Source organism: Muntiacus reevesi, chromosome 22, assembly GCF_963930625.1.
Source record: "Muntiacus reevesi chromosome 22, mMunRee1.1, whole genome shotgun sequence".
NCBI lineage: Eukaryota > Metazoa > Chordata > Mammalia > Artiodactyla > Cervidae > Muntiacus > Muntiacus reevesi.
The window spans coordinates 25,179,304-25,203,468 of NC_089270.1; the positions used below are offsets into that span (position 1 = coordinate 25,179,304).

General features: G+C 44.9%; 1 protein-coding gene and 1 long non-coding RNA gene across 3 annotated transcripts in view; one reads left to right on the top strand and one right to left on the bottom strand.

Moving 5' to 3' along the window:
- The first annotated feature begins 746 nt into the window (after window positions 1-746).
- PPEF2 (protein phosphatase with EF-hand domain 2) overlaps window positions 747-24,165 on the top strand; it is a 32,348-nt gene continuing 8,929 nt past the window's right edge. The window contains exons 1-11 of the mRNA XM_065914309.1: window positions 747-845; window positions 6,413-6,540; window positions 6,686-6,743; window positions 7,642-7,817; window positions 9,123-9,237; window positions 10,495-10,541; window positions 11,447-11,613; window positions 12,163-12,199; window positions 12,282-12,431; window positions 21,407-21,790; window positions 22,995-23,180. Of these exons, the coding sequence (XP_065770381.1) occupies window positions 791-845; window positions 6,413-6,540; window positions 6,686-6,743; window positions 7,642-7,817; window positions 9,123-9,237; window positions 10,495-10,541; window positions 11,447-11,613; window positions 12,163-12,199; window positions 12,282-12,431; window positions 21,407-21,790; window positions 22,995-23,180 (1,503 nt within the window). The 5' untranslated portion in view covers window positions 747-790. The remainder of the gene's footprint in view (window positions 846-6,412; window positions 6,541-6,685; window positions 6,744-7,641; window positions 7,818-9,122; window positions 9,238-10,494; window positions 10,542-11,446; window positions 11,614-12,162; window positions 12,200-12,281; window positions 12,432-21,406; window positions 21,791-22,994; window positions 23,181-24,165) is intronic.
- Window positions 15,060-24,165, bottom strand: part of LOC136152853 (uncharacterized) — a 52,857-nt gene continuing 43,751 nt past the window's right edge. For both annotated transcript variants that reach the window (XR_010660278.1, XR_010660277.1), the window contains exon 3: window positions 15,060-21,009. This is a non-coding gene — a long non-coding RNA (uncharacterized lncRNA). The remainder of the gene's footprint in view (window positions 21,010-24,165) is intronic.

The following is a 24,165-nucleotide window of genomic DNA, read 5'->3' on the forward strand; positions in this document are numbered from 1 at the left end:
TCTGTCTCAAAAAAACATATGTAACAGTGCCTTGATTTCTCACCAGTGGAACAGTTCTCAGAGCTTTCTGAGTTGCTCTTCCCTGATTATAATCCTCAAATTTGGCTCAAATAAAAATTTCCAATTCTTTCTTAGAGTGACTGATTAATTTTTTGTCAACATACAAAAGAGTAGACTCATGGAGACCCATGGAGTAAAATTTAAATCAAGCATGACTCATGAGATGATGGCCTTGCTATTCTGGCAAGGTCAGGGCTGAAAAGGTGAAGCATTGGAGACATCAGCATAAAAAGTTTTGATCAATAGTGAGGGTGAAAAAGATGATGTTAAGAGGAATTAAGGAGAAGATAAGTGGTCTGCTCGGGAGAAGTCTGGATGAAAAGAAAAGAGAGGTCGGGTTATAGCTGGAGGGATAGAGGAGGTCCAAGGATGGTGATGATGAACTGCTCTGAGATGAGACTTCAGTATGTTTTTAGACTGAAATAGAGAAGCCAGTAGGAAGGATGAAGACATTGGGGAGATATGAGATGACACATGGAAGGAGTTTTCAGGGGAAGGGCATCTCATGTGCCGGGGAGGTGGGGAGGAGGGTGCTATCACATGATAGCTTTAATAGCTTTATATATGTTTTTATGATGTGGGAGACAAGGCTCATAGATAGTTTGCTCTACCTGAACTAATATTCTACCCAAATCTCCCTGTTGCAGGTTCCCTCTTCCTTTTGTCAGCAAACAATTCACTCTCCCTTGGACCTGCTATCTGCGTCCTGCAGAAACATCGCACTTAAGTTATGGGAAGCGGCACCTCAACCCAACACCATTTTGCTTTCCAGAATGCAGAGAAAGGTATGTGCTTCCTACCTTCAGACTAACTGTGGGGACCTCAGTAGAGGCCCTCATTGCACAGGGAGGGGCTTCTCAGGGTGGACAGGAAATCATTATATTGCTCCTCATGCTGACTCTTGAAAATCAGCTTCTTCTCCTGGTGACATGACCACAGGCTACTCAGCTGAATATCTTAGGACTTGATGAACTATATTTAATAGAATTAAAATTTACTCAAGGAGTCAGTGTTACCCATTGGGGTTTACCCCAAACTCCACCTTTACAAGTGAAAGAAATAAGATTGGGCAGAAAGGGGATGAAAGAGCATTTCAGGTAGAGGGTATCAAGGTCATGAAGGAGCAAGAAGAAAGGCATATTCAAGGAACTGAATGGTTGACATGAATGAGATAGAGTATGGTATGGCATGAGGCTGTGGAGGTGAGCAGAGCCCAAATCACTCAGGAGCAGGTAGGATTTAAACTTTATTCTAAAGGCTTGACAAACCATTCAAAACATATATAAAAGATTTACATACATACAAAACTCTTCTGGCTTCCATGAAGAAGGGATTGTGGCAGGGATTGAAGTGGGTGGTGTAAGAGTAGAAGGAAGAACAATTTAGAAGCTAAAGGTCCATATAGTCAAAGCTGTGGTTTTTCCAATAGTCATATATGGATGTGAGATGTGAGAGTTGAACCATAAAGAAGGCTGAGCACCAAAGAATTGATGCTTTTAAACTGTGGTGCCAGAGAAGACTCTTGAGAGTCCCTTGGACAGCAAGGAAATCAAGCCAATCAATCCTAAAGGAAATCAACCCTGAATATTCATTGGAAGGACTGATGCTGAAGCTGAAGCTCCAGTAGTTTAGCCACCTGATGTGAAGAGCTGACTCATTGGAAAAGACCCTGATGCTGGGAAAGATAGAAGGCAGGAGATGAAGGGAACAACAGAGGACAAGATGGTTGGATAGCATCACCGACTCAATGGACATGAGTTTGAGCAAGCTCCAGGATATGGTGAAGGAAAGAGAAGCCTGCTATACTGCAGTCCATGGGGTCACAAAGAGTTGGACACAACTAAGGGACTGAACAATAACAACAAAAGTCATCTAAGCAAGAGATGATATTGCCATGGTCCAGAGTTGGTGGCTATAGAGCTGGGAAAAAAGAGGATGAATTCTCACAATACTCAGGAGGTGGAATGGACAGGATCCACCTGATTACATGTGTGGGGTTGGGGAGAAGGATGAATCAAGAGTGACGTCCAAGGTACTTCTGGTGGTCCAGTGATTAAGAATCCCCCTAACAATGCAGCCTGGAGAAGGGAATGGCAACCTACTCCAGTAGTCTTGCCTGAAGAATCCCATGGACATAGGAGCGTGGAGGGCTACAGTCCATGGGGTCACAAGGAGTTGGACACGACTGAGCAACTACACTTTTTTCTTCTTTCTTTCTTCTTTCTGCCAATGCAGAGGATGCAGCTTTGATTCCTGGTTGAGGAACTAGGATTCTACATGCTACAGGGCAGCTAAGCCTGTGCACTGCAATGAAGATCCAGCACAGCAGTCAAAAAAACAAACAAGCAAAAAAAAAAAAAAAAAAAAATCAATTTGAGGAACAAAATAAAGTATTAGCAAAGAAAAGATTGACGTCCAGCTTTCTAGATAGCATACCTGTGCTGTGCTTAGTCATGTCCCACTCTTTGCAGACCATGGACTGTGGCCTACCAGGCTCTCATGTCCATGGAATTTTCCAGGCAAGAATACTGGAGTGAGTTCCCATTTCCTACCCCAGGGATTGAACCCACATCTTTTTCTCTTGGGTCTCCTGCATTGGCAGGTGGATCCTTTACCACTGAGCTACCTGGGAAATCCAGCGTACCTGGGTGGGTGATAATGCCAATTTCTGACATAAAATGAATGGAGAACAACCAAGATCAGGTAGAATGAAAGTGATGATTTATACACATTGGGTTTGAGGTGCCCATGTAACGTGTAGGTGGAAGTGCTGAGTAGACAGTTGCATATTCAGATCTGGGTTTTGGAGACGTCAGTGGAGATCCATGCCTTTGGAAGGCATCAGAGTATGGGTGATTATTGAAGCCATGGGGGCCACTGAAGTAGCCTAGAGTGACAGTAGAGACAGAGCAATGAAGGATTCTAGTACTTAAGCATCAGGTCGAAGAGAATGAGGCAACCAGAGATGTAGACGGAAGCAAGGGAAATAATGATAGCATATTGTTTCTACGGGTCTTCCCAGGTGGCTCAGCTGGTAATAAATCTGCCTGCAATGTGGGAGACCTGGGTTCTATCCTTGGGTTAGGAAGATCCCCTGGAGAAGGGAATGGCTACCCACTCCAGTATTCTGGCCTGAAGAATTCCATGGACCTTATGCTCCATGGGGTCACAAAGAGTCAGACACGACTGAGCGACTTTCACTTTCACTTGTTACTGTGAGCTTAAGTATCTTTATAAACTCATGGCCTCCTTTCTAGTTTGGCAACACATTCCAGGCTCATCTAGCACATTTTTGTCTCCAGATTAGAAATCATTATTTCTTCAGGGTTTGGGGTGTTCGCTACCAGGTTGGCCTTTACTTCCTATACTTTTTAAATGAACAGATCTGGAAAATATGCATTATTTTAATGGACAATTTATACTTAGGATCACAATAATTTGACCTAACAACTTTGATATTCTATCTCCTTTCTCTTTATTAAAAATCTTTTCCCCCTAATGAAACCAGTATGGTATTATTTACTTTGTCCTACAGTATATAAATCAGTATCAGAAATATAATAACAATACTATTACAACAATATGATTACTGAAAACTCTTTAAGAATTTCTTGTAGTTCTTTTTGCCCTTTGAGTATATCCACTTAGGCATATACAATTCCTGAATTTTCAGGTCATTTGAAAGAACTCCTTTCTACATGGTTATGCCACCAGTGCATACAAGGTTAGATTTGCTTGTTTGACATTTGCTTTTTAAACATTGATTTTTTTGTTTTGATTTAAATTTGTTTTATAATTTTATAAAACATTTATACATTTCGCATTCCAATTATCTGGTGCTGCATAATCAATGGCCTCGAAACTTAGTGGCTTAAGACAACCATTTTATTCTGCTCGTGATTTTGTGGGTCAGGAATTTGCCAAGGGCCCAGCTTGATGGTTTGCCTATGATCCTCAGGACAGCTGCAGCTGGAGGTTCAGCTTCCGGGATGGTTCTTCACCTGGACCTCTGTCTCCCCATGTGGTTGCCTGGTCCTCAGTGTGGAATTTTTGCAGCCAGGTGTGTCTGTCACTTTTCCCATAGGATGTACTCTGCCCAAGGCTGAGGAAGGGAAACCCGAGCATCTTATATTGCACTGTAGGGAACGGAGGATGGAGTAGAGGTCCTTAAACTATGCTATACCTCATGGCGGCCGTCTCAATGAAAGGTAACCCGGGTTCTAGATGGAGGCTTGGGAGAGAAGACAGAGAGACACAGAGGTACTACCCGCTTTCCCTGCCCTGAGCAGCCCAAGCGGAGCTGAGGTTATGTCGGCAGCATTTGCCTTAAAATGCCTGAAGCAAGGAGTTAGCAAACAACATTTTCACGGACACTTGGTGGCCGTGATGTTCCTCAGTGTTGCTCACACTTCAGCACGAGTGAGGATGATGCATGGAGCTTGTTAAACCTGCAGATTCCTGGGTTCCCTGTAAGAGCCATAGTGAGGAGCAGATGTCTGTGTGTTTGCCCTGAATTCCTAAAGAGTCACTTTAGGTAAGGACCACTTATTCTGGATGTTGCAGTCACTATTCTGAATGGGGATTTACATAATTTAGTCTTTGTTACTTATTATTTTGTGAGTGCCTTTGGAACGTACTTAGGGTATGACATTTGTTTTCCTCATGGAAGATCAAATTCAGCTTTGCTTAAATTCCTCTCAAGTTCTCTTTTCCCACTCACTATTGGATTTCCTCTTAGGGATATCAGCAAGAACTCCACAAGCTCTCTAATGCCAGCTAAATATGTTAAATCAATCGGTCTGCTTTTCACGAGGTTGACCTGAGTGAACCTGCTGGGTATCCTTTGTAATCCAGCTTTATCCACAAAGGCTCCATTCATCCCCTGGGGGCACTATCAGGCCCGGGAGTTTAAGGAGAGTCTAGTTACTCCTGTGGACAGCTGTCCTCTTCTCTGGCACAGTAGTTGACTGCAGGTCCTAAAGCTCAAAGAAAGAATGAAACCTCCTCAAGCCATCCTGCAGTACAAGAGCACCCCGCACAGGTCTTAAATCCACAGACTGCCCTTCAGATTAGATAGTCAGCACCATCCTGGATGTGAGGTGATGGGGATGCAAGCCACAGGGATAGAGTGAATGCGGGGACGGCAACCACTGACTCCCACCTGACATGATAGTATGTAGTGATGCATGTGTGTATGTCTATTCCCCCCACTCATCATCTAGTTCATCTCCTTTTCCAGATGAGGATTCTGAGGCCCAGAAAGTTGACTGAACTGAGGCTACATAGCTGGTCAGGGCATTTCCAGGCTCAGAACCAGACTCCTGACATCCTGTCTATTGTTATGTTAGTCACTCAGTCATGTCCGACTCTTTGCAATCCCACAGACTGTAGCCCACCAGGCTCCTCTGTCCATGGGATTCTCCAGGCAAGAATACTGGAGTGGGTGGCCATGCCCTTCTCCAGGGGATCTTCCCAACCCAAGGGTCAAACCTGGGTCTCCTGCATTGCAGGCAGATTCTTTATCATCTGAGCCACCTGGTATCAAAATATCCTCCCCACCCTGTGACCCCTGCATCATCCCACTTCATTTTTTTTTTTTGCATTTGAATGTATTTATTTTTTTATACAGTTTTCAAAAGGTGAATTTCCACTTACAGTTGTTATAGAATATTGACTATATTCCCTGTGTTGTACAATATATCCTTGTAGCTTATTATATACCTAATAGTTTGTACCTCATATTCCCCACCTCTATATTGCCCTTCCCCACTTACATCTCCCACTGGCAACCACTAGTTTGTTCTCTAGATCTGCAAGTTTGCTTCTTTTTTGTTATATTCCCTAGCTTGTTGTATTCTTTAGATTCCACATATGTGATATCATACAGTATCTGCCTGTCTCTGACTTATTGCACTTAGCATAATGCCCTCCAAGTTCATCCAGGTTACACACACACATACACACACACGTGGCAAAACTTCATTCTCTGTCAATGGCTGAGTAATACCTGCATCTTCCCACTCTTCAAGTGTACAGCAACCGTGCAGCCGCCCCAGTTTACATGTCCTTCTCAGAATCCAAGCTTTCCACCTCTACATGTGTAAATGTTTTCATCAAACAGTGGGAATTCCAATAACCCTCCAGTGATATGAGTATAACTAACAGCTAAGACTGAAGGGGGGATGGGGGCCGGAGGGGGGAATCGGGCTCCCTGGCCATCAATGGGACAAATCCTTCCTATCTGATGGCAAAATGTAGTGCTTTTCCCCCATCTTGCCCCCCGCCACCCTCAGCTCCCCGCTAGGCCCCAGGAGCCCCATCTCACAAACTGGCTTTTCCATCTGTGTCACAGCCTTCAAGGCAGCGGCCCTGATCCAGAGGTGGTACCGACGCTACATGGCCCGCCTGGAGATGAGGCGGCACTGCACCTGGAGCATCTTCCAGTCCATCGAGTATGCCGGGCAGCAGGACCAGGTCAAGGTGCGCCGGGATGTGGGATGGGACCACCTCCGGCTCTGCCTCTCAGCCCCCGGGGCAGCGTGCCCCAAGGGGTCTGGAAGGCTGTGGATCACCCCTGGGGTGCCCTTCTGTCTCTAAAGCCACATCTGCCTGGGTTTCTCTGCAGCTCCACAATTTCTTCAGCTACCTTGTGGATCACTTCACCCCCAGCAGTCACAACGAGAGTGAGTATGAACTGCCACCGGCAGGTCCTCCGGGCTGAGGGCCAGAGACATCAGCGGAGGTGGGGGGTGCCCGGGGAGTGAAAATGTGAATCTAGTGACGGCCAGGGGATGAGCGAGGAGCTTCTCCTGGGAGCACACGAGTTTGAGAAGGAGACGAGTTTGAGCACAAGGAGTTTATCTGGTAAATACAGGAAACACTGGGAGGTGGAGGAGGGGCTCAGAAAAGGGGAGGTATGCAGTAAAGGAGTGGGTAACTAAACCGGCAGTTTGTCAGGGAGATAATGCAAAACACAGCCCAGGAAGCCTCCAACCTGAAGGCAGCGGGAACTGGAGTCTATGTCAACTCCTGAGAGTCACTGGTGGGAGCTGCTGGGAGGGGCGGATGGGAAGGATCACTGATGTGCGTCCGGCCTCTCTGCTGATCCAGGGGAAGCCCTCAGGCAGCAATGCTAGGGCGGCCTTTGGAAATCAATTGCCCAAGAGTCTGAGGCATCTGCCGTACTAAGTACCCCAGAAGTGCCTGTGAACTTCCACTTAAAATTTTAAGAAAATTAAATGTGCATTAATTTTTTTCAACACCATCCTTGTAGAGAAGGGGGACAAAAAGAAGCAAATATGGAAAAACATGGGAAACCTATTGAAAATATGTTCATTTCCCCAGTAGCCCTTTCCTCCTGCTTACCAACCTAAGCCCCTAAATCTCAATCTTTCTAAGCCAGTCAGTCTTTTAAAATAAAAGTAAAATGGATTTGACATGATGAAACCTTTGTCCCGCCCACCCTAGTTTCTCACGACCTTGCCTTCTCCTTTCCCCTTCAAGTGCAGTCCAGGGGACGGACTCTATTTCCCGAGCCTGCGGGTCTGCTCTAAGCCAGCCCACTCTTTCTCTCCTGCTTAGAGGACTTCCTGACCCGCATGTTCACTGAGCAGCGATCCCCCCAGGGCTCCGAGATGGAGAACTGCGGTGACTGTGAGTCCATCGAGGTACCGGACAGCTACACAGGGCCACGCCTCTCCTTCCCGCTCCTTCCTGACCACGCAACTGCCCTGGTGGAAGCTTTCAGACAGAAACAGGTAAGCCCACACCAGGATCCTGCATCACCAGCAATCCCACGGAAAGGGTAGCAGCAGAGTGGACACAGTGCAAAAGGAATGGCCCTGGATTTAGGGTGTTCGTGTCAGGGGTCCGCTGGAGAGATCCACTCGCCCTTTTCTTAGCCAGGACCTTGTGGGTGATCAACCGGTTTTTATATATTGAAAACCCCTCCGCCTAATCATGTAAACTCTTTGTTCATTCATCCCAGAGATATTGAGCACTGCCATGGGCAGGCACTGTTCTGGATACTACACTGAACAGTGAACAAAACAGACACAAATCTCTGCCCACAGAGGGTTGATATTTTAGTGGGGAGACATAATAAATAACAAATTAGTAATATATATGTATAATATGTAATATATACATCATATATATATATATATATGTAATATGTAATATATTAGGTGGTAGAGCTACGTCGCAGCATAAACTAAGTTCCCAGGGGGAGAGATGGCAATTTTACAGAGTGATCTGGGAAGGCATTACTGAAAAGGTGATTTCTGAGCAAGGGTCGAATGTGGCGAGGGAGTGTGCCACGTGTACATCTGCGGAAAGAGTTCTAGGCAGGGGGAATAGATGGAAAGGCCCTGGACAGGACCTCGCCTGAACTGCTCCAGGACATCAGCAAGGCCACCGGGGCTGGAGAGGAGGGAACCAGGAGACAACTGTCAGGAGATGGAGATAGAGGGGTAAGTAGGGTAGACTCAGTCTTCTGAAGGAGATGGGGAAACCATGAGCACAGAAATGATATAATCCTGCTTTCTTTTTAAAATAATCATACTGTTTGCGAAATAGAGTGTAGGGAGCCAGGGATGAAACAGGGAGGTGGGTGAAGAGACTACTGCAATGTAGTCCGAACTTGAAACCCCGGCATAGAGGTAGTGAGAAGTGGCCAGATTCCAATCCTTCCCCTTATTTCACACGAAGATAATTCACTGCAGAAGCTGGGATGATTTTCCCAGTAATGTCAGGATCACTGATACCATCAGCGTAGAGGCACTTATTCATAAAACAATCATATATTTCTCCCTAGCTAAAGGCAAGGAAGGGTTACACAGAGTAGGCAGGAAGAGGACATCGGTTCAGTATTTAAAGGATGATGAAAAACATGAACAAGGGCAGAAGATGAGTGAAAAAGAAACGATCTGTGCACAGGTCCCAGGAGCAGTTTACTAAGGTCACTTGACGCGGTCTTGGGGTCATTCAGTGGTAAACGTGTGACCCGTCTTCCCGCACGAATATGTGTTGTTTTGTCCCCTCCTTGCTCTCCCTCCTAGTAGAGGCTCCATGCTCGCTATGTCTTGAATCTTTTGCACGAAGCCAGGAAACACCTGGTACAACTGCCAAACATCAACCGGGTCTCCACTTGTTACAGCGAGGAAATCACAGTATGTGGTAAGAGCCGGTCAGAAGTGGCTTTATGCGCTGGACATGAGCCAGAAAATTCTGCCTGTGGTGGGGGAGAGAGGGGAGGGCTCGAGGGGTCCTGATGGCCAGGTGGGCAGGCCAGCGTCATGCCTTCACACTGAATATATTTACATATTTATTCCACAATTACTTAAATGGGGTGGGGAGGGCTGGCGCCTTGAAGAACTGTGGGCCAGAGGGCCCAGCCTCTTCTTGATTTTTCCCAAGAGATTCAGATTTGGCCCCAAACTCATGCTGTCCATTCAGAACAGTATCCCACCAAATAACTAGACCTTCGCTTGTTAGAAGACAGTTTATTTGTTGTACCTGAACAGGTCTAAATGCCTAGCAAATAATTCCTTCTGTCTACATTTACTCTTAGAGAGAAATCCCATTGATGACAACTTTCTCCATCTCCTTCTATGATCAGTGATGTCTTAATATCCGTTATAGGGGAAACTATAACACACAGGGGCTGTAAACTAGCACTTCCAGGGCCACACGAAGCCTGCGATGTATCTTGTCTGCTTCAAAATGTTCTTAAATTTCTAGTTTCCAACATTTGAAAGTTGGGAGGATTTCATGTTAAAATCTAGATTTCCAACTTCTTGAAAAATGTTATAATACTGACCCACACCAGTGAGTACCAGCTTCTTACTTTAAGATGGGGCAAAAACCTCTCCAGTTCTCATCCAGGCTTTTAGCCCTACACCATTCTGTCCCATTTCTGCCTTAGTAAAAATATGTCATTTGCTGTTTGTGATAATCATACAGAAGAAATATCATGCTTTCTGCTTTCAATATTAACTAACCTTGCAACAGGGAAGACATTAACACCGAGACATTAAGTCATGTCTGACTCTTTCTGACCCACGGGACTATATAGCCCACCAGGCTATATTTCCTCTGTACATGAAATTTCCCAGGCAAGAATACTTGAGTGGGTAGCCATTCGCTTCTCCAGGGGATCTTCCTGACCCGGGATTGAACCCATGTCTCCTGCATTGGCAGGTTAGATTCTTTACCACTTAACCACCTAGGAAGCAGCTAATTATTTGTCCCTGTCTTATATATGGAAAAATGAGTGACCATAAGTTTATAAGGTTTTCCTGGATATTTCTATTTAAATTGAGTTACAGCTGACATAATACTGCATTAGTTTTAGGTATACAATGAGTATTTTTTATAGTAAAAATTAGAAATAATGGTGAAGATCAATCAAAACTGATATTTTTTCTTTGTTAGGAGATTTACATGGCCAGTTGGATGACTTAATATTTATATTTTATAAGGTATGAACCCTCAAATTATGTTCCTGCCTTGTTCTGAGGTTTAATTTAGAAGTTCACATACAGTATCTATTAAAAAATGCTTAAGTATTACTTGTATTTTAAAATATTTTAGAGTAATATTTGCTACTATGTAGCAAATGCAGAATGTAAAAATGATTATTGCATTATATTGTAGTGTATTTTTGTAGACTGTTTATTTATTTTCTTTTTTTTCATTTATTTTTATTAGTTAGAGGCTAATTACTTTACAATATTGTTGTGGGTTTTGCCATACATTGACATGAATCAGCCATGGATTTACATGTGTTCCCCATTGTAGACTGTTTAAAAAAGAGAAAATCTATGGTTAATAAAATCATTATTTGAAAAAAAGAAAATCAAGTACTAAATAGAGAAAATTATTTATTACCAAAGCAACTAAAATCTATTTTCATACCTATTTTTAGTTACCAAATGCTCTGCATAGTGATAAATATTCCACTAATGTAATTAACACAAAGCATTTTCTGATGTATTGTCTTGTTAAATCCTGAGAAATGTATGGCAGCTAGTATTATTATTGCCAGTTAGAGACAGAGTGGCCAGAACTTAAAACGAGCCTTGGAATTACAAGTTCAGTGCCCTTGGCACAAACCACCTGGCAACACTGTGCGTTTGGATAATGAACACATTTATTTTGGTGAGCATGTCATAACCTCAGCCTGGCTAGAAAGGAAATATGAGACCAACAGAAAGTATTTCCAATATTTCCATCTTTTACTGACATTTCCCGTTTGCAAAAGAGCCAGACAGCACAGCACTGGCTTTCAGGCCTGATGTGACTGTCAGAGGCACAATGGCTTGACCCGATTTCCTATTTCCTTCCTCTCGCTGTTTCTTCTTGGACTTGACTCCTCGTTGGGAAGAACGGCCTCCCATCACCAGAGCGGGCCTATGTGTTCAATGGCGACTTTGTGGACCGAGGGAAGGATTCAGTCGAGATCCTAATGATTCTCTTTGCCTTCATGTTGGTTTACCCAAAAGAGTTCCATCTTAACCGAGGAAACCATGAGGACCATATGGTGAACTTACGGTACAGACCAAAACATGCTGGGGGATTCGGTCTTTACTGGTTGCAGCTGTGAAGTTATTTTTCCAGAGCGTCTTATTTGTTAGATGCATTTTCAAAGCAGTCTTCAAGTTTATAAAGTGGAATACACAATATATACCATTTTAAAAGATATTCTTAAAAGTTTACACATTATCCTACTATTCTAATAAAACTATTACATTTGTTTTCACATGACCAAACACTTTAATCATACAAACAGTAAGGGTTCACTATAGAAAAAGTACAAAATATAGATAAGCAAAAGAAAATTAAAGTATCCCATATTTCTACCCACAGATAATATAATTTTAAACAGTTGGCAATTATTTTGCAATGTTTTTTCTACATATATAGATTTTTAATTTATTTTTGATTGGAAGATAATTGCTTTACTATGTTTTGTTGGTTCCTGCTATACATCAACATGAGTCAGCCATAGGTATATATATACAACATGCATTTTGATAAAAATGCAATTGTGCCATACTTAATATCACTAAATTTAATATCTGTTTCTGCTTCTAACTCTAGATATGGTTTTACCAAGGAAGTGATGCATAAATATAAGGTATGCAGCTCTTAAAAGCATAAGTTTTTCTCAGTGCAGATAAATCAAGTAAATTATTTAAAACTTAGTATCATGTTTTCAGATCCACGGCAAGAAAATACTAAAACTACTGCAAGATGTGTTCTGCTGGCTTCCACTGGCCACTGTGGTTGATGAGAAGGTCCTGATTCTTCATGGTGGAGTGTCAGACAGGACTGACTTGGAGCTCTTGGCTAAACTAGACAGGCACAAGGTACTGACTGAGCACTAAAATAATGTAGATTTCTGTATAATGCCAGGCGTCACTGCCAACGAATGTAAAACAGATGTCATCTTGACTCCATGCTGACTCCAGCTGACTAATAAGGGCTGTTAAGAGAATCCATTAAATCTTTGAACAGTGGATTGGGAATCCACTGCTGGAGCAGGTGTACTGTGATCCATTAACATTTGCTATGGATGATGGTGGGGAATGGCAGCTAGTGCCATCTGTTGAAAGCCTCGGGTCTTAACCACTGGACCTGCCAGGGAACTCCCTAGAACCTTTGCTTTCTAATTTTCCACTTCCAAAATGAAACAGAAAAAATAGAAACTATTGGGGTATAAGATATTCTGTTTCTTACACGCCCCCTCCTCCTGCTTGTTTTTGTTAAGTTCCTCTAGGACAAGTATTAATACCATCTCTGGTTATTTTGTATTTCTGAAATCACTTTCTTTGCATACAGTAAGCGCTTAAAGCATGGTTGTTGAGTTTAACTGCAGGAATTGAGACCCTGCAAGCTGTGCAGTGCAGCCAAGAAAAGAAGCAAAGATTCTGTTTTCTTTTAATCATAGACTCTTACCCTTGAATTGTATATTATAGCCTCTCTCCTCCAGCTGCCTATCTACCCAGGAATGAATCCCTGCTATGACATCCGTGAGCAGTTCCAAATACAAAGAACTCATTCCACATAAGCCAGTCTACTTTGGGCAACTCTAACTGAGGTACAGTAAGTCCTGTACATACGAACGAATTTGGTTGCAAGAACACATTCATGAGTCCAGTTTGTTCGTGAATCCCAAGTTAGCCTAGGTTCCCACATAATCAGCTATGTAGTGCTATACTGTGATAGGTTTATAGTACTTTTCACACAAATAATAGATACGTAAAAAACAGACACAAAAAGCACTTTAAATCTTAAGGACAGTGCCTTGAAAAGTACAGTAGTACAGTATCACAGCTGGCATACACGGGCTGGCACGCACGTCTTTGAAAGTTTGCAACCTGGAGGTTCATATATACAGAGACTTACTGTAGAAGGCTATGCTGTTGTTCAGTTGCCAAGTGGTGTCCGGCTCTTTGCAACCCCATGAACTGCACCACACCAGGCCTCTCTGTCCCTCCCCATTTCCCAGAGTTTGCCCAAATTCATGTCCATGAGTCGGTGATACCATCCAACCATCTCATCCTCTGTTGCTCTCTTCTCCTTCTGTTATGAGACATAAATGAAAGAGTGTGGCCTTAAAATCAGACAGACCTGAGTCAGAATCTAGAAACAAGCACTTCTTGGCTGGCATGGCAGCGTTGTGTACTAGGTTGTCCAGGCGCCAAGGCTTCTTATGTCTTGTTAACTCTGCCATCCTTAGAGTGTCATCCCCATGCCCTCATGTGCATAGCTCAAGATAGCTTGCCAGCACACCAGCATTCCAAGCAATACAGTAGAGGAATGAAGGGACGAAGAATACCCTACCCTTTAAAGACATAGTGAAGAAGTTGCAAACATCTCTTCCGCTCTCATCCCATTGGTCAGAACGTAGTGCATTCCTGTAGGCAGGATGTGGTGGCTCCTTTGATCTCTGTGGGACCATCTTAACTCCAGTGTGATAGATCCATGGCTTAATTCCCTTCAACTTCACCAGGGAAATGGGTTATGAGTATCACCTCATAAGGTCCAGTCCTGCAAGGTGATACCACAGAAATGCATGGTATGTGCTAAACATAATAACACCTTCCGTAAATTGTTCAGGTACAAGGACCATTACAGACCCACACTTCCTAGAGTCAGCATTCTGAGAATGGTTAGGACTCCAATCTGATCCCCATTCATTGGCCTTAAGTCTTCAGGAAAATACTTTGTATAGCATTTTATGAGATCCACATGAGCAATCAGGGACAGCACTTGGGCTGGTCTTCTGGATGTTTATTCTCTCAAGATTCCCACAGGATCCAGTCTCCAGGACAGCAGTGGCACAAGTGAACATCTGTAGGAAACACTAATCTGCTAGAAATAAACGTACGTAGATCAGTGAGAGTAGCTTACACTGATTCTACATACCTGACAGTATCTATGTTCCTTAATTGAATTCCTTCTGGATCGCAAACTATTTCTGAAACAAAGGTAGGGTCTCTAGAACAACATCTCATAGTTGCTCAACTGGCGCCTGCATCTAAGGCCTGGGCTTCTCTCGTGGTTCAGCTGGTAAAGAATCCGCCTGCAATGTGGGAGACCTGGGTTCAAGCCCTGGGTTGGGAAGATTCCCTGGAGAAGGGAACGGGCTACCCACTCCAGTATTCTGGCCTGGAGAATTCCATGGACTGTATAATCCATGGGGGTCGCAAAGAGTCAGACATGATTGAGCAACTTTCACTTCTAAGTTCAGCTCAGTTCAGTCACTCAGTCGTGTCTGACTCTTTGCAACCCCACGAACCGCAGCACGCCAGGCCTCCCTGTCCATCACCAACTCCCAGAGTCTACCCAAACCCATGTCCATTGAGTTGGTGATGCCATCCAATCATCCCATCCTCTGTCGTCACCTTCTCCTCCTGCCCCCAGTCCCTCCCAGCATCAGGGTCTTTTCCAATGAGTCAGCTCTTCGCATCAGGTGGCCAAAGTATTGGAGTTTCAGCTTCAACATCAATCCTTCCAATGAACACCCAGGACTGATCTCCTTTAGGATGGACTTATTGGATCTCCTTGAAGTCCAAGGGACTCTCAAGAGTCTTCTCCAACACTACAGTTCAAAAGCATCAATTCTTCAGCACTCAGCTTTCTTTATAGTCCAACTCTCACATCCATACATGACCACTGGAAAAACCATAGCCTTGACTAGTCAGACCTTTGTTGACAAAGTAATGTCTCTGGTTTTTAATATGCTGTCTAGGTTGGTCATAACTTTCCTTCCAAGGAGTAAGCGTCTTTTAATTTCATGGCCTCAAGCACCATCTGCAATGATTTTGGAGCCCAGAAAAATACAGTCAGCCACTGTTTCCACTGTTTCCCCATCTGTTTGCCATGAAGTGATGGGACCAGATGCCATGATCTTAGTTTTCTGAATGTTGAGCTTTAAGCCAACTTTTTTGCTCTCCTCTTTCACTTTCATCAAGAGGCTTTAGTTCTTCACTTTCTGGCATACGGGTGGTGCCATCTGCATATCTGAGGTTATTGATATTTCTCCCGGCAATCTCACTTCTAAGGGCTACCTTCAACTGGAAGTAGGGCAACCAGTGAGGCTTTATCGCAGGTTAAAGTAATCTCCTGACAAATTTTAGCCATAGTCTTTTTAAGACTGTGATTCCTCTTCCGTTTTGCCAATAGATTGGAGTTGTCAAGAAGCATGCAATTTCCAAAGAAGGTTTAAAGCTTTTTCTTCTTGAGATATTCTTGCTATAAAGGCCCCTTTATTGTCACTCAAAATGGACCTAAGTAACCCAAACCTAGGAATTATTTCTTTTAGGAGAGCTTTAACAACCTCATGCTTCTTCAGGCCAGCAAGGAAATTCTTCTGTCTAACCAGTGGCATCACAGTGAAGTCACTAATCTTCTCCCAGTCCAGCACCTGGGGTCTGAACTCCTTTGATTAAAGGCAGTGTCCCAGTTTTAGGAATATTTTTAGCACACACCATGCATTTCTGTATCAGCTTTTGAATTGTCCTTTGCATGTTTGGGCCTGTATTAAGTTAGCGAATCCACTAGAGGGTGCTGTCTCTCCCACAGTGGGTACACGGGTGTACATCATGTTACACCTTCTGTAAGGTGTTCAGGTACAAGGACCTTACTATATCCATTGTAAACCCAGCCTTCCTAGAGTCAGCATCCTGAGAATGACCAGGACTCCAATCAGATCCCCATTCATTGGCCTTAAATCTTCAGGAAAATAGATAGCATCTTACCTGATCTACATCGGCGACCAGAGCCAACTCTGGGGACCTAGGTGTTCCTTTCTGCTGGCTTTGCTGTTTGATATTCCTTCCAGCAGTCACACAGTCTGCTTTCTGATGTCCTGAATAGTGGACATTCATTCTTTTGGCTCCATGACAGTTTCTAATAAGGTTAAAATTTCTTCAGCAGGGTTAAGTTCCTTATTCCCTGCAATTAACAGTCCTCTCTCCAAATGGCCCTATAAGCATGAACCACCAAGAAAGCATACTTTAGAATCAGTGAAAACAGTTACTCTCTTATCCTTACATAAATGGAGGGCTCTCATCAGGGCTGTTAGTTCTCCCTTTTGTGCAGAGATTCCTGGGGGAAGGGCTTCTGCTTCCAGGGTATTTTGGTGAGTTACCACCACATACCCAGCTTTGCATTCTTCCTGGTTCATAAAGCTGACTCCATCTGTGAACATCTCAAGGTCTGGGTTCTCCAGTGGCTGTTCCATCAGGTCAGGATGGCTGGAATAGACTGGTTCAATTATCTGAATACAATCATGCATAAGCTCTTCAGTATTATTTGGGAGCAGAGTGGCAGGGTGCAAGATGGAGGCTGCTTTCAGAGTAACGTTAGGATTATCCAATAATATAGCCTGATACTTTGCACATCTTCCTGAAGTTAACCAATATCCTCCCCCTCTGTTCTAGGAGGAGAAATAAACAGTGAGGGGTATGCACTGTGGCAGGTTGTCCTAATATAAATTTCTCTGCTTCTGGTAAAAGATCACAGGTCACTGCTACAGCCCAAAGACAAATTGGCCATCCCTTAGTAACTGTATCTAATTGCTTTAAGAAATACTCAGCAGGCTCCTTATGCTACCCAGGTTCCAAGTCAGGACTCCAAGGCTGATTCCTTGTCTCTCATGAACAAATAAGTCAAAGGGCTTTCTGATATCTGGAGGACCTAAAGCCAGGTCTGTTAGTTTTTTCTTTGATAACCTGGAATGCACTATCGCATTTCCCTAGTTGAGTCTAGAGATTCATGTCTCCTCCTTTAGAGTGAAAGTGTTAGTCACTCAGTCATGTCCAACTCTTTGTGACCCCATGGACTATAGCCCACCAGGCTCCTCTGTCCATGGGATTCTCCAGGCAAGATTTCTGGAGTGGGTTGCCATTCCCTTCTCCAGGAGATCTTCCCGACAAAGGGGTTGAACCTGGGTCTCCTGGATTGCAGGCAGATTCTTTACCATCTGAGCCACCAGGGAAACCTCCTTTAAAAGAGCTTCCTAAAAGGGTTTTGCAGTGAGTCCAAAACTGGGGATCCAGATGAGGCAGAACCTGGCCATCCCTAGGAATCCCTGAAGTTTATTTATTTATTTATGTATTGACTGTGCTGCATGGCATGTGGGACCTTAATTCCCCCACCGGGGATTGAACTCACGCCACCTATAGTGGAAAATCGGAGTTTCAAACACTTGACAGTCAGGGAAGTCCCCCTGCGGTTCTCTTGGTATAAGAATGGCAATCCCGGCTAGAGCTTCCTCTGTCAAAGAGCAAGTTTGTACCCGTGAGAGTTCAGAACCCAAATATTTAGCAGAGGGCAGAAAAGTATGACTTTTTCTTGAACACCTTATAGCCTCGTTCAACCAAAAAGTTCAAGGTCAAAACTGTGTTCTGGTCTGAGGTGCCCTTTGTCTTACTAGCAATCAGAATATCATCCACAAGCTGGATCAAGGCTGCCTCGATTAGCTGAGGGTCCGTCAAATCTTTTGCCAGGATTTCTCCAAATATCGTGGGAGTATTTTAAAATTCCTGAGGGACTACTATGCAGCAGTATTCTTGCTGAACTTCTGTATCTAGATCTTACTATTCAAATCTAAAGATTCTTAGGATTCAAAACTCATGGGTATACAAAAAAAGGGAATCCAAGTCTAATGCAGTAAGCCAACACAAATCTCCAGGAAAAGTAGTAAGCAGAGTGTATGAGTTAGGGACTCCTAGATGAATATCTTCTACAGTTTGATTAATATCCCTTAAGGTGTGCATAAATTGATATTCATCTGTGCCTGGTGTCCAGACAGTAAAACTGAAGTATTATCAGGTGACATCAGGGATGTAGTAAATCATGTTCCAGGGTTTCCAGGGGGAATTGAATCAATTTTTTCCCCTTTTGAATGGACTAAACTTCTAGGTGGTTGCAGCAAAGAAAATTTTCCAAGCGCCCCTGTTACTGTCACCAATAAGTTGAATCCCCAATTGCCAGTCATTAACTTAATCAGATACAGATGGACATGGATAAGACCAAAATGAAACCAAAGCCCAGATGGGCTCCGGGCTTCTAACTCAGGTATGGAGGTCAGAACTGCCAATCAGTCTAGGTTCAAGTGAATTTCTTGAACAGGGTTCAAAGACGTCTCATCCAAAAGACGTCTTCTCACCCCCAAGACGTCTTCCAACCCCAGGTCCCCTAAATCACCTCCTTGCTACAAAACTAAGCACTGAATGTTGGCTGTGCCTTGCCAGGAAACCCAGGGAATCCTCCCTGGAACAGACACAAGGGGGCTGTTTGGACTCACCCACAGGCTTTTAATACCAGCAACAGGCTGACCAACCATGGGCAGCAGGTCCGTCTGGATTTATCTCCTGGCTGGTGTGCCGTATTTGTTACAGAACCAGGTTCCCTCTGCCCTAGCTTTGCAGCCAAAATGCTGAGATGCCAAAGTTTACAGCAAAGAGAGCATTTATTCACAAGACAGCCAAATGTGGAGGCTGAAGAACAAATCTTGAACCCTCTTCCCTGAAGGCAGGGGTTCAGAGTATTTATGGGAGAAAGAAGCAGGGCATCTGAGCTGTGAGAGGAGTCAGAGGGAGAAGATAAGGAAACGCTGCGGTAAGCGTGGCTCTGAGCAGGCGTAACCAGGCTACAGGCTCTGCGCCTTCGAAAGGGCACTGCTGGGACCCTCGAGCATGCCTGGTTGAAGGGTCAGTGGTCCCGTCCAGGCTTAATCAGCTCAGCTGGAACTGCTGCTGCTGCTAAGTCACTTCAGTCGTGTCCGACTCTGTGCGACCCCATAGACGTCAGTCCACCAGGCTCCCCCGTCCCTGGGATTCTTCAGGCAAGAACACTGGAGTGGGTTGCCATTTCCTTCTCCAATGCATGAAAGGAAAAGTGAAAGTGAAGTCGCTCAGTCACATCCAACACTTCGCCACCCCATGGACTGCAGCCTTAGCAGGCTCCTCCATCCATGGGATTTTCCAGGCAAGAGTACTGGAGTGGGTTGCCATTGCCTTCTCCGCAGCAGGAACTAGACACAGCCGATTCCAAGTTCCCAAAAAACAACTCAGGCAAACATCTTACTTAGGCCATGTGCTTCTTGGAGGACATGCATGTCTTCCGTAGTGACAATTACAACAGCCTTGATCAGTGAAGGTAGGTTACAGGTGAAATGGATTTCACTAACGCTTCCCCACCGTTTTGGAAACTTAGAGAAAGCAGGGGGTCTAGAGTCAGCTATCCAGATTCCATCCCAGTGCAGTCTTAGTATCCCTGTGCCTTGGGTTCTTACTTGTACTCTAAGTGAGGGCTTCCCACGTGGCACAGTGGTAAAGAACCCGCCTGCCAATGCAGGACACGCGAGAGACTCGGGTGGAATCCCTGGGTCAGGAAGATCCCCTAGAGAAAGAAATGGCAGCCCACTAGGGTATTCTTGCCTGGAGAATCCCACAGAGGAGCCTGGTGGGCTGCAGACTCTGGGATCACAGAGTTGGACATGACTGAGTGAGCCCGCACACTATTAAGTGAGAATGCTATTGCAAAGAGGTGTTCAGGCTAATCAGTGCATTCACAAAAGGGCCCTGGATAGCACCTATTTGGAAGAGGCTTGATACACATTAACACTATTATCCTTAAGAATAAAAGTCAGGGACACCTCTTGAAGCAGATACCATCCTTATTAGTTACCTGAGGACCGGAAGAGGCGGGACTGGTGGACTGGCCCTGACTGTGAGGGGCAGCAGGGAGGGGAGGAGGTGGTTGGGAGTCCTTTCACACTGTGGACTTGCACTCTCTTCGCCCAGGGCGGGAACTGCCTAGGAAGTAATTAACCCTTGTCCAGTGTTACAGAATGACCTCTGTTCTCGTCTCTTCCATCGGGATCCCTCTTTCAAATGTCAGCTGGGTACTGCCGAGCCACATCAAGTGCCTCTCTTTGTTCCTGCCTGCAGTCCGTCCACACCGGGACATGGCTTTCTTGTACTGCAGTCCTTAGATCTATTTGAAGAAAGTTCTTGCTCCTTGATTGCACACCTGAAGAGTTTCCTTTGTGAACCAGATGTCCCTTGATGTCCCTGTGGATGCTGTGGCACTCGGACATGCTGGGAATGGCCGCTCTTGCCTTTGGCTGGATGCCCCAGGTCTGCTCCATGGCCTGAACCAACTCTTTCTCATGATCAGAATTCCTCCTGCTTGTCAGCTTGGTCCCAGTACCATGATGACTCTGAGGGAGGGAGAGGGACCACACCCGGTCCCTTTGGCAAGAAGAGCATCTTCCCAATTAGGTCCAGGTTGAAGTGGGGTGCTCCCGTTCCCTCCCGGGTCCTTCCTCCGCAGGCGCTTCCTGTGAATGGCCAGTTATAGCAGGTGTCAGGTTTTTCCCATTCCAGCCATCCTCAGTGAAGACTGCATTTCCTCCCCTTGTGTTCGCATCTGTGGAACAAGAGAATCAATAAGGGCTCGCCTTCAGAGAGGTGCTGTCTAAAAATCACTAGGTTCCTAGAAACAGGTTAGCATTTCTCCAATTATTTGTGGTGGAGGGCCAGGTATCATAAATTTTTAACTTGTCACAGACCAGTACTGTTGTAAGATAGGATAAACGTGAATTACTAGAAAAATGAAATGCAAACCAAAAGTATAAGTGCACTGATCACGTGTTTGAATGGCAGCAATATCAAATTGCGATAAAAGCTTGGAAAGGCTTAGCCTCAGTTCTGTGCTGACCTTGTCACCGTCGGGACAGTCCACGGGGCCCAACTGACTTGATGCCGAAGCGCTGCTGTCAAAGATGTTTCATTGAAGCATCTGTATCTTTTCTGACCACTTTTAGATTGTCTCCACCATGAGGTACAAAACGAGAAAGAATAAGAAACAGGCGGAGGAGAAGGGAAAAGCCAACCAGATGGGTTCTGCCGAGAGACCCTCCCCGTGGTTTCTGCCCCAAAGCCGCTCTCTGCCCTCCTCGCCCCTCCGCCCCAGCACCCACAAGGCCCCCAGGGCCGGGCGCTCCTCCAGCGTCCCCTGCGGCGTCCCCCTGGACCCCAAGGAGCTCTCCCGCCGGGTGCGGCACTCCGTGGACCTGGAGCTGGAGAGGTGCCGGCAGCAAGCGGGCTTCCCGGCGATCAAGGAGAAGGAGGAGCACTCGACCTCGGAGTCAGACGTGGACTCAGATGCTGAGGAGCAGCCGGAACCCACACCGGAGGAGTGGAGGCAGGTGGGTGTGGCCCGCACCGCTCTGTGCAAAAAGTAAGGATTTCACAAAACCCAGCAAATCTCCTCCTGGCTCTTGCCGTCTTTCTTTCTCTCTCCCTGAGGTCACAGCACCCAAACTGGTATTTGCTTGTGTGCTAAGTCGCTTCAGTCGTGTCTGATTCTTTGCGACCCTGCGGACTGGACTGTATGTAGCTCGCCAGGCTCCTCCGTCTATGGGGTTCTCCAGGCAAGAATACTGGAGTGGGTTGCCATGCCCTCCTCCAGGGGATCTTCCCGACCCAGGGATCATACCCTTGTCTCTTGGGTCTCCTGTATTGGCAGGTGGGTATCTTTACCACCTGGGAAGCCCGGTATTTGCCTAGTGACGCCTGTAGTCTGGAGTTTGATAAAGATGGGAGATGGGCCAGAGATGGGCTCTATTGTCTGAGTAAGCTTGGTTTAGTGACTCGGCATCACTGGGGGGAGAAGGTGAGCCACAATTTATGGGATGCTGTATTATGCATAGCTGACATATGTATGAGATGGCTGCTGCAGCTCAAGGCCAGAAGTGTCATATCAGCAGCTTCTGTCTACTGTTTGCAGGCAACTAGAGCCTTTTCCAGAATCTTCAGAACTGCATCCCATGGCCAGCCCAAGCGGCAAGGGGGAGTGGAAAAGCACGTATTTAGCCAGGCACAGTGCCATGCCAAATACCCCAGTCTAAGAGTTCTGTCAGCAAGGAAGAGGGAGGAGAATGGATCCTAAGGAGGAATGCACAGTGCTTGCCAAAACAGATGACTCTGGCAGCCAAATGGGGGCTATTTCACCAGGGCAAGACTGTGGCAGGGAAACTGATCTAGGTGGGAGATGCTGCTGCTGGTGATCTGTTGTGGTAGAGTTAATAGGAATACTTGAACTCGTTTTGTTCAACCACTTTTGACCTACAAAAATGGCAGCTTCTTATGCTTCCTTGAATAAAGAAAAGAAAAGGAGAGAATCCAGAATTACTTAAGAGTTAAAATTAGCAGAACTTGCTGGTTGACTGGATGGAGGGTGGTGAGAAAGAGGAGGAACCGCAGGTGATTCTGAGGCTAGAAACCTCCAAGAAAAAGATGGTCAGTTTGGGTGACACTGAGTTATCAATCGGGACCTCAACATCCACTTAGAAATAAAACTTTAAAATGCAAGTCTCTCCTTTTGCAAAACATACCTTTTTTTCTCTCCAGGTGGTGGATATACTGTGGAGTGACCCCATGGCTCAGGAGGGCTGCAGGGCCAACACTGTTCGAGGAGGCGGCTGTTATTTTGGGCCGAATGTGACAGAGCGGTTGCTACAGAAGTACAACCTGCAGCTCCTGATCCGCTCACACGAGTGCAAACCTGAAGGCTATGAATTTTGCCATGGTCGCAAGGTGGGTAGGCGTCTGCTATAGCACAGGAGTGGTCCTGTTCCCCCTCCAGGGCATGGATGAGCTAAGGCCCTGGCTTCTCACAAACAGCTGAGCCTGGTATTTGTTACCCACTTGCTCAAAGCAACAAGGCCCTTTACTGTCATTTATCCTTGGCATTTGTAGCCTCTTTAAAACTCAAAATTTGACTGAGGCCGCCACTTATCAGTACATACCCTGAGAGGAAAGTAAAGAGCAGATATAGCCCCATTTCATGGATGGAAATATGGCCGGGTATTTTCCCCAGCCATCTCGCTATTCTTTGTCACACTGCCCACTGTCACAGGTCTCCAGTCACACGACAGGGTCACAGGATCTCTGCACTGCACCCCAGGCAGGAATTCAGGATTGTTTGTCTTCTCGGGAGCATAATTAACATCCTGGCTAAATCTCTGGGCATCTCCAAATCCTTCAATGTTTGCTGGTCTAATGCCACTAAAATAAGACTATTCCCAGGAATACTAACCCTGAAGGAGAATTACATGTTTCCATGCAGAAAACAAAGCTTGAGGTCAACTAATGTAAACGGTGTTTAACAGGAATGTTAAACAGCTGTATACATTTCTTTTTTTTTAAGGTTTTTAAAATAACATTTATTTCTTAAAAGTTATCATGTGCATAATAAGAAACCAAAAAATACAAGAAGCAAAAAACAAAGTCATTCATAATCACAAGCAGTTTACCGTGTGACATGTCCTTCTAGGTCTCATTTGTGTATTTTCACAACTAAGCATCTATTTTAATGATTAAGATCATACAATTATATATCCTGCTGTTTCACACATAATAAATATTTACCATTTCAAAGTCCCAAAGCTATGAGTATTTTGATAACCAAGAATACACTACACCAACTCAATCTGGAAGGAAAAAAAATGCAATCTTGCCTTTCTTGGCGAAAAAAATTTCAAAGACAAAAATGGCAACAGGCCTCTAGATAAACATATTG